The sequence below is a fragment of the Cynoglossus semilaevis genome, chromosome 13 (genome assembly GCF_000523025.1).
Source record: "Cynoglossus semilaevis isolate Cse_v1.0 chromosome 13, Cse_v1.0, whole genome shotgun sequence".
In the NCBI taxonomy this organism is placed as follows: Eukaryota; Metazoa; Chordata; class Actinopteri; order Pleuronectiformes; family Cynoglossidae; genus Cynoglossus; species Cynoglossus semilaevis.
The window spans coordinates 19,498,979-19,509,706 of record NC_024319.1 but is presented as its reverse complement, the minus strand read 5'-3'; the positions used below and the strand labels follow the sequence as shown (position 1 = coordinate 19,509,706).

Below are 10,728 nucleotides of genomic sequence, written 5' to 3'. Positions count from 1 at the left end.
CTTCAAAAATGTAGAGAAGAAAACAGAACGCTCTCTAGAATTTCCGCCACATTTGAAACTGTCAGGCGGTTGTTGTTGTTGTTGTTGTCATGGGTGGTTGTTATCATAGGTTTTAGCATCAAGACGGTATGGTTGACTTTTCCACAGACGACACATTTGTGTACAATTGGCTGTTTTCTCCTTCAGACTGCAGAGTTTTATTCTGGAAAGCACACAGCTACTAAAGCGCGTAGCTCCCTAGCGTTAAAGCTAACAATAAGATAATTTCATCATGTCTCTGCCTCCAGAAAAAGCTTCAGAGCTAAAGAAGCTAATTCACAACCACCTGCTCAGGGTGAGTCAACTATATACTGTTTCTGCACAGACACTAATAAAAAAATATGCTTAACAGTCTAGGAAAAAATCCCTACAATAGCTTATAATAGCAGTGCATGCATCTTACACTTCACTAGATCTGTAGACCACACGATTTTCTGGAACCCAATCCCTGCTTCTAATTTTCAATGAGATATTATAGAGTACTGTAAGAATTGGTGATGAGTTGTTTTTTTCTGGCAATCAGATGGACATCCATGGGAAGATCAGAGAGGTGCTGGCAGATACTGTGCGGGATGGTCAACGATCAGCAAGTCAGTCTGTGTCTGAGGCTGATTTCCTTCGTGCTCTACAGAGCAGGGGCATTATAGACGATGTAATGAAGGACCTTTCCTTTCCCCAGGTAGACCAACTGTTATGCAAACAGATTTAGCAACTTTTTATGCACTGAAGCTAGAACATTGATGTGAAATAAGATGTAAAACGTGTACAGCAATTGCTCCTGCTGTAAACAGATCTGCACGTGGATCACTCATCATTAGTAACAACTAGTTTAGATCGGATTTACAAACCTTAATTTCCAAACATCATCTGCTGTTCATGTCTAATAATGTCAGTCTTCAAAGGCTTAGCAGATGATTACTGCAGCTCTATTAGTTTCTTAATTGAGCTTATTTAAAACTCAATTAAGTTTGTATGGCTGAATGGTAAAAATATGTTAATTAGTATTTCAAGTATTTTTACTTCGATGCAAATAATCTTCCTTATATGTTGTTATTTTCTACTCGGATAGGAACCACAGACAAATGGGAAACTTGAGCCTGCTGCAAAGCCTGACACTCACTTTGCTGAAAAGGAAATCACTCATCTGAAAAAATGTAAGAAACACTATTGAATCAAACAACAGAGTAACGTTTTAACGTGACCCCTTAATTCTTTCTGGATGAAATGACAAAGTGTAACCTTACAATATTAAAACAATAGATATATAGCACAAAAATTCATGGAGAGTAATGTGGACAGTCGTTCAATTCAAATTTGTTTGTTTTTTCTTTAACATCCACTCCCGAAGAGCAACAAACCCAACCATTTCAATTGTGTCTGCAACAATTAGACAGTACAGCTTAGTAATAACATATTTTTTCTGTTCTTCCAGCCAATATTAACCCTTCAAGGCGTTACCTGTGTCTGAAAGTACTTGGAGGCAAAGCTTTCCTGGAGCATCTTCAAGAACCAGAGCACTTACCTGGTCAGGTTTGCTCCACATTCACTCTCTACTTGCACTTTCGTAACCAGAGGTTTCGTTCTAAGCCTGTGCCTTGTGCCTGTGAACCCAGCCTGGAAGAGGGCTTCCTGTTGGAGCTCCACAGAGATGGTGTAGGTAGGTCTAAAGCATCTTGATATCAGTCATATTTCTTTGTCATAAGCTGTTTTAATTTATTCACTATATATTTTCTACTTAATTGTTACTATTTTTATTTGTTATTTGTAGTTTTAAAGTCAGACTATGGACTTAAAAATTCTCTCCTTTTGACCCCTGCAGGAGAGGGCAATAAAATGGCAGATGCAACCACATTGCTGTCAATGTGTGACACAGTTCATTTGGTGCTAATCAAGACAGACAGGTCCAGTGAGACAACGCTGGTTTCTTCTTATTTCTTGGACTGGAGGACAGTCCTCAGCTCGCCGAGTGGGAAGACCTGCTTTGCCATAGAACTAATGGGAGTTGGTGAGCAAAATACACTTCATGTTTACACTGAGTATTTTCATGCTCCGTTATTATTAATTGTCACAGTGGCCAGGCTCCTAATGAACAACCATACTGTAAGTCTCTGGTGTTGTTGTCTCAAATTCATTTTGGCCTTTAATTCATTATTTTAACTTAAAGTTAACTCAACTCATATTATATTCTAAAGAAAATTATTTGCAAAAATCCCAACAGTGAACACAGGGTCATCATAATATTGCTTATATTCCAAAATGAGATATATTGTCTGTAAAAGACATTTTCAAATCCAGTTAAACACTTGATCTTTGATGCTTCATCTTTAAACCACAGCCTTCAGAAAGGGTGTCTTCCTCTAGTTCTTACATGTGGTGTATACATAGTTTAAGGTGGGATATCTGTAGTTTTGTATGTTCATTGTCTCACTTATATGGAGGGGTTACTGCAGTATGATATTTTGTTTATATTTCTTTGTACCAGGAAGTGAATGCAAAGTACCAGCTGGTGTCCTGACGGTCAGTCTGGAGCTGTGTCCGCCTCTCACTGAGACTCTGAGCCCTGACGTTGTCAGCACACAGGTTGGCACACAGGGAATCTCTTCAACCCTGCTCTCTGTCTGTCCATACACTCTGCTTTTGCAGGATACCATCTCATCCTAACTAAAAGCTATTGATGACTATGAATCACACTGCTGAGTGAAGACATACACACCATTGATTAAGATCCACAAATGCTCTTTATTCAGTAGTGTACAGTGTCTTATTGTGTGTTTCTCACCCAGCAATCACTCGAGAGGAACAGGACTGCAGAGAAGGAGAGACTATTCTTAGTTTATGCCAAACAGTGGTGGAGAGAGTTTCTGGAGATCCGACCGTCACACCAGTCAAAAATGGTCAAGATATTTGCACAGGTTTGTTTAAATCAAACTAAATTCATTCATTTTCATTACATTTCTGTGCCTAAATGTAAGGAACCTACACATTCTTGTTGTGTAGTTCTTTACCTGTTGATGAGAGCATTTTATTTCAACTGTAATATAGTTACTGTATATATAGTTACTGTATATATAGTTACTGTAGCCAGAAGATTAAAAATGATTCAAAATTAAACATACTTTTTTAAAAAGTTTTTTCTTCTGTTTTTTTTTCAGATCATATTTGTCTTTTAGACATATTAAAACAGTACTCTCTGGGGTGAAACCCCAAATTTACGAGTTTTTTTATGCCTTCCTTTTTGTGTCTGTTTACTCTCCAGGATGAGAATGGCGTCAACAGACCCGTGTGTTCTTATGTCCGTGTCCTCCGTGCGGGCCGCCTGCTAGAGAGCCCTAGGCAGGCGGCACGTTTCGTCAGCTTGATGGCCCAGGAGAAGGCTCCGGTGGTGGGAGGAGGAGGCAAGCAGGAGCAGTGGTGCACATTACTGGCCTTCCTGTGCAGAGGGAAGGTAAGTGTGAATGTGTTGTCTTAGACCTGAGACGAAAACCAAAACTTAATGACTGGCATAGTCTATGAACTCATCGCAAATCTATTGTCAATTTATTCATCCTTTTACACAATAAAAATACATCTCATAGATTTTAGAATGTAGTTTGGTTTTTTATAAGATCAGGCTTATTAATGACATGTTTTTTTTTCGTTCATGGCGTCTGAACCCTGACTACATTTACTCAAATTCACAAGAACTGGCAGCATGTGTGTTTTCATGGTGATATTTGGAGATTATGGCTTCTAACTTTGAGTTTGCCAGCTTGTACAAGTTGGACAGTTACACAACACAAGGTTCTGTACATGAGTTCAGGAAGTATCAAGTATCATCAGATACTGTCTCAGCTCTGCTTCTCCGTGTGGACTATCTACTGTTGTGATCAAAGACAAAAAAAGAAGGAAATTAAGTTATTATCTTCTGGGAATAAGTTACTGTTGTGCTGTGTCACAGCAGTTACCATATGCACTGTCATGTTGGTTCAAATGGGAGCGTGACAGGAGGCTTAAGGAGGTTATGATTCCATAATGACCATTTCACTGTGATCTGCGCTTTACTATGGTAGTGAGACAATGCCTTTGGTACCTCACATTGATCCTTTATTAATAGGTTTAAATCTGTTTCACACTTGTTGATCAGATCAACACCCCCCCACCGCAATTTCCCCCCAAGTGGACTCTGGGGCATCTCAAGAATGTTCATGTCTCACCTAGATTCTTTATGGTGTTGTGAAGAAATAATTTGTAGAGAAAGCAACATGAACTCGTACATTTGCAGACGTGATAATTAAAAAAAATCCCGATGATTGGTCCTCATTTTGCTTTTAGTCTTGTTCCCATTTACAAACCTGTTCTTTCTTGTGTAGGACTGGAGTGCAGGTCAAAACAGGTTTCATGTTTTTGTTGCTTTGAAAAGGAAAGTTGTGCCTCAACAAATCACATCATCTTGGTTTTGCATTTGCTCCAGTTCCTAGTACAGCTGATTGTGTCATTTCTGAGAAAAGAGGATCAGTACACGCTAACAAATCCTCCAGTTACATTTTCATCTATCCGCGAGATAGCATGGAATTTCCCACAGCACCACAGGATAAATGTTTTCTGCCTCCCTCCCTCTCTCTCTGCTGGCAGCACAGACAAAACACAACTCTAACAAAGTGGCCCTTGTCAGCGGTGATTTATGAGTTTCATTCCAGGGAAAATTAATTTAGCCTCATCAGTCCCCAGCCTGTTCTTATGCTGCCGTTCATATTAGCACTTCTGGGGAACATCTATCATTCTGACTCTGCCTGTAGCTCAAGCCAGCACATCACAGCATCAGCCCCTCACTCAAACTCAGCGCCTCTTTGGCAGGAAAGTCAAACAAATGTTGAGCACTGTCACAGACGATTTGATAACTACAGTGTGTATTTCCTCTCCTGCAAACTCTCCCTGTGTTCAACATTTCTGTGAAAGAACAGCAGAGCTGTGAGAACAGGATATTGTCCTGGGCTCAGTCTGTTGCAGTGACATGATGAATTAGGTGAGCAGCAGTGAGGACGGCTGTAAATTTGTGAAAATGAATAAAAACGTTGAATTCACCGACGTTGAAATGGGTGTCGTGACAAGGGCAAAAATGAATTTGTCTTTAGAACATTCTTTTATTTTATTTAAAAATATTATTAAGACAAATTTTATTTACTTTGTCAGTTCTCCAGCGGAGCCAAATGGGAAAACATAGGAAGCAGAATCCTGAGCCTGTACCACAGCCACTGTTATGGAGATAGTATATGAAAATGTGGTTTAGTTTTTTTCCATTTTTTTCTTCTTTTACTTGAGATGTTTTGGAATGGTTTTTAGACAGTGGAGTTCATAAAATGAATTGGATCACTTTGCAGTATTAATGAAAAACATAACATCTTGATGTGGTAAAAAGAATACTATTGTAAAGGTGTATACATTTACATATTTATATATATCTATAAAGAGATAGAGAAAAAAAAAGTTATTTTTAAAATTTTTGTAGCAGATCTGCGCCCTGTGATCAAAGAGTAATTTGTGGTGCAGCTGTCAGTGGTATAAACAGGAGAATGAGAGAATCCTTCATACCTCAAGAAACATGTTTTTACAGGTGTAGTTTTACACTTTCACTCCTCTGTCTGTCCTCCAGGGGGACTGTGAAGACCACGCCACCCTGCTGTGCAGCCTCCTGCTGGGCTTTGGTCTGGACGCATACGTGTGTGTCGGCACCAAAGCTAAGGCAGTGCCACACACCTGGGTTCTGACCCGCGGTTATGATGGAATCATCACGTTTTGGGAGAGCATGACTGCACACAGGTCTATTTTTATTCTTACAGAACAACGTGCTACAAACTTCACAAAGTCTTTTGGTCCACAACCTGAGTCATCTGCTGTGGCCTTTCACTGACTTGTTAAAGATGATGTTCGTAGCTTACAATGGAGAAGAAATGGAAAGTCCCAAATCACAGATGTGAATCATTCTTTTCTCAAGAGTTGAAAACTTGAGTCATAATTGAACCCACTGTGTTTTCCTCAACCTCATTAAACTTCAAATGGCAATGTGCCCTTGAAATGTGCCTTATTATTACTTGTTTCAGAATATTGCTACTTTTTCAAAGTCTGAGTGAATTTCTTTTAGCTTAGCCTTCACAGCACAGAGATCTCCTCTCTCTAATTCTACAGAACAGAAAAACGTTGATTTTCAACCCACTCTCAGACTGGATTTCTATGAAAAATGTGCTGAATATTTAAAATTTTAAACAGGCCAAGAGCTTTGTTGTCTTGTACAGTGGCTGAATTTCTCTCTCCCTTTGTGTTTGTGCTCAGATACCTTCATCAGACCATAGATCCAGATGCGCCGCCTTTGTCCCCCCAACCTAATCCATCGTCCCCTTACAGGACTGTGGGCTGCGTTTTTAACCACCAGACCTTCTTGGCCAACTGTCAGCCGTCTGATGCTGTGGAACGTTGTGTCTTTGACTTTCAGGTGGACGTTTTGTGAATATATATGGTCAGGAAATCTGTGGAATAAATAATAAATGCCATTCTCTCTGTTCAGAATCCATCTCGATGGAAAGCGATGAGTGAAGAGGCTCTGAAGTCCGTCTGTGCCCCAGGCTCCACCACCTCTTTGCCCCCTGTGCCTCCTCTCTGTGCCCCATCTCTGGATGCTGCTGCTGCCAGCAACCACCTGGAGTTGGAGATGCGTTTCCTGATTTCTGAGCACAGAAAGGTAAAACAGCTGCTCATCAGTAACTTCTTGTGTAAGAATGGCATATAAAGTGTGTGGCTGTGGGCCCCCCCCCCTCTCCCTCAGGACCATGAACTGGCCACAGTGTGGGACGACCATCTGTCCTACCTGCTGTCCTCAGCGTTGTCAACCTATGAGCTGGAGAGATGCACTGGTGTCTCCTGTGGTAGTGAGGAGTTTCAGGACGCTCTGAGGAGGGCGATGGCAGACGGCCACACTTTCAAAGGTTTCCCCATACTTTTCCTTCACCGCAACGCCCGCAGAGCGTTTGCCACCTGCCTCAGGTGAGATCCACATGTAACATGAAAAGACAATAGACAGATATACTACATTTCAGGCTGTTTGCAGCAAGCAAATAAAGCATTTTCTAAAATATTAACATTTATTTTGATTTCAATAATTAGTTATCTATCTAAAATCTCTTAAGATTAATGTGGTGCCTCTTATTAAACATCTCTCTTCTTTTGTTCAGGTCTTCATTTTGTCAGGAAATTGTCGGCTGCCGCGGTGACAGTGTGAGGCTGGCCGTCCGTGTCCGTGTGTTTGTGTATCCAGAAAACGCCTGTGCAGTTTGGCTGATGTTGGCCTGTAAATATCGCTCCGTGCTCTGAGCTAAAAGACTGTTTCCACTATGAACGGACGTCGGGTCAATGATCTGTTATAACACAGTTCAATCTTTGATGAAACTTATTTTAACTTTGGTGCGCAGACTATTTTTTACAAAATGAATGTATTATTTTTGTAGACTTTTAAACACAGATTTGTATTTATGTATGTAGTTTTGGAAAATAAATGTTTTATATTTTTATGTCACTGTGTGTTGCTGAGTATAACACCCCACTCCCAAACAATTCCAGAACTAATGTTCATTATATATATATTTATAAACTACTTACTCCAACTTAACAGTAGATTAAAATGACATGGGTTTCCTAAAAATACTAACCAACAAATTAAATCACAGATAAAGTTGGTATTCTCTTAACATCAGGTGTCGACTAACATCGAATACGTTACCAAACATTTGTAATACACAAAAATAACACTAGATGTCGCCTCAGGACTAATGTTGGTAGACTGTCCGGGGAGCAACGGCGGCACTGTTTCCCCATTATGATTATTTTATTGTGTTGAACAACCTACAGCCAGTTAGAGCATCTTTCCACACAGACTTGATACTAGTCTTTACTGTGTTCGTGTAACTGCAGATGTGATTCTGATCAACATAAAACAGTACAGTCAGTTAGTGAATATTAATCATGACTGATGAATACTTCTTGATCCTTATTTTTACATCTTTTTTGTTATTAGTTATTAAGGGTGGAAAGTAAATTCAAGTGTCAAACAAAGTTGCACAAGTTTCAATATTCTCTTCCACCTTTGTGTTTCACAAACAATCCATTCTGGCCTGAGACCAAACAACTGAACAACGATGGTTAATTGGTTCCTTACTGGTATCCCAGAGCTCACACCTGTTTCCAATTCACCTGCTAATTGAGCAGCCAGAAAGTTGCCTGTGTGACCTTATCAGTTTCACTGCTCCTTCCTTCACATATGCATTGTGATATCTGAAATATAACGTTAATAGTGGCTCTCATATATTGTATTTATTTTATAAGTTGGTAAAAAGGAACATTTTGATCTCGTTTGAAGGCCCAGAGACTCCACAGCCCATTGTTCTGCCTCTGTAATCCCAGAGGAGAGACTCGACTTGGAATTTGACGCTGACTGATTGTGGAACAGCAGAGGAGGCGAGGAAGTGACAGCTGCCTGTTCAAGTGAGTTATTGTGCTGTTTAGGAGAAGTCAGCTGACAAAGTTGTGGCTCTGATGGAAGAGCTGTATTAATTGACACACAGAGGACAGGTTTTGTTTTATGGCCTGTTTTGCATTTGCTTCCTTTTCTCCCCAACCTCCTCCCCCTTGTGCCTTTTTGCACTGCTGTGTTTGTAATTGCGGAGGGAATCATTGACACATCAGCCTAAAACTTTGGCTCTCGGCTTGCGAAGACGGCCAATTAATTAGAATTCCAGGAGCTAATTTGCAATTCTGTCTTTGCCCCAGAGTTGTCGAACGTGAAGATCAGGAAGGAGGGAGGGAAGGAGGAAAGGAGGGAGGCAGAAAGATTGAAACAGAGAGCTAATGAATAATTCTTCCCTTTTTTCCTGAATGTCACACACACACCTTTACTCATTACTGTATACGACAGGAAAAATATAGAGCAGAGGAAGTGCTTGATGCAGAGAACTCAGGTATGTTTTCAGCTCATATTAAACAGCAGCGCTCAGGTGTAATTGACTAATGGGCCCACAGGGACGGGAGCTACTCTTTAGAAACAGGAAGAGGGGATTATGGCTGGTTTTGAACAACTCTGAGTAAAATATCACTCACACCTCACATCTATACTACATTCAGGTGCGACTTTCAAATTAAAGTTCCTCACCAACAGTGTGTTAGAATCCCATGTGGTGAACAGAGGATGTATTGATTAGGTTCCACCTGGTTCTGTAATATACGGTTTGTATTTTGATATGAAATGTTTTAAAAGGACGTGATGTGAATTTATACTCTTTAAACGTAGAACAGACCTGCTGGTGTTCGTTGTGTTTCCAGGTCTCGGTTACACATTATTTTTCCCTTCACACGAACACAACCTTCCTCCTGCCTCGAGGAGACAGGAGCTGCTAATGATTCACTTCCATCCACAGACAACACACCCTCACTTCACAAGTATTGTCAATAACTGTTGTAATGGTGTTGATTGGGAAAATAGACTGTGGCTCACAGCCATACCTCACACATTACAGTGACAGCTTTGTTTATTGTGCCTTGCAGCCAAATACGATTGAAGGAGAATAAAAGAGTGAGGGAGATGTTATTTATTTAAAATGTTATTTCCAATATTTAGAATAATGAACTTTTCAAGCCATTAGTAAGCCTGAGTTTTTTGTTCATTCTTGTGTTACAACTATGCTTCAACATTTGTGGGCTCATAAATAATCAGTAACTTATTTATTGTAACAATCCAATTTTACCAACAGGAAGTACATAGTAAGGATAGAAGGGTAAGATAAGGTTCATGGTTCAAATTGTTAATTATTTGCAAAATACTGCAATAAATATAGGAAAATGGCTCAAATATATAATATTACAAAAAATGAATAAATTATAGATAAAAGTGAGCCTATATTGTAATATGGACAGATGACATCACACCTTATTCAAAGGCCCAGAAAGTTTGTTTGTCAACAAAGTCACTGTAACATTATGAGCACAGGGATGGGTTGACTGGGTATTACTACTAGTACTACTAACTGCACACACACAGTATCCTGTTTCTCTCATGTGAACATAAATCACTGATAAACCTAGTTACAGAATCTACAAACTGACTTCAGGATATCAATAGATAATGTGTTGTTAGTTCATAACACAGCTAGATTAGACTTTTCTGGCTAACAACAAGTAATATCCAAGTCTGTCTTCGTCAAAACTTTCTAGTCCTTTAAAAACTTAACTTGTAAATCCAGCTAAGCCCAACCTTTCCCACTAAGGAACTCTAAGAGCTCTTTCTTAAAGTTTTGTTCCTCTTCTTACATAATGCAAGTTTTTCTAAAGCACTTTGAAAACATCCTGAGTTGACCAAAATGCTGAACAGACAACTCGCACACATAAAAGAATAATAAATCAGATAAAGGACAAAAAACAAAACATTAATTTAAAAATTTTACATACAGTAACAGATACACACTAAAATGTTGTGTGTGCACAGTAACACCACATTTAATAAAACATCTCAAGTTTTATGCAAACTTCCTTATTTATGGCCCTGGTCTCTGGACAGTAGCTTCACATTAATCCTGAAAAAAAAAGAAAAAGAAAATAATAAACAAAATTATAATCCCACAGTGAGCACAAAATGCATTTACGTAAGCCAAACAAGAAACAAACAGTACCTGT

At 39.4% G+C, this 10,728-nt stretch overlaps 1 protein-coding gene across 1 annotated transcript; it reads left to right on the top strand.

Moving 5' to 3' along the window:
- On the top strand, positions 1-7,599 carry cep76 (centrosomal protein 76). Its single transcript, XM_008324103.3, has 13 exons — positions 1-334; positions 563-718; positions 1,109-1,193; positions 1,472-1,696; positions 1,859-2,044; positions 2,522-2,619; positions 2,823-2,951; positions 3,296-3,484; positions 5,669-5,835; positions 6,346-6,505; positions 6,578-6,751; positions 6,836-7,053; positions 7,242-7,599. Exons 1-13 carry the CDS (start codon positions 272-274, stop codon positions 7,378-7,380), a joined length of 1,989 nt encoding a protein of 662 aa, XP_008322325.1. The 5' UTR covers positions 1-271; the 3' UTR covers positions 7,381-7,599.
- The last annotated feature ends 3,129 nt before the right edge of the window (positions 7,600-10,728 follow it).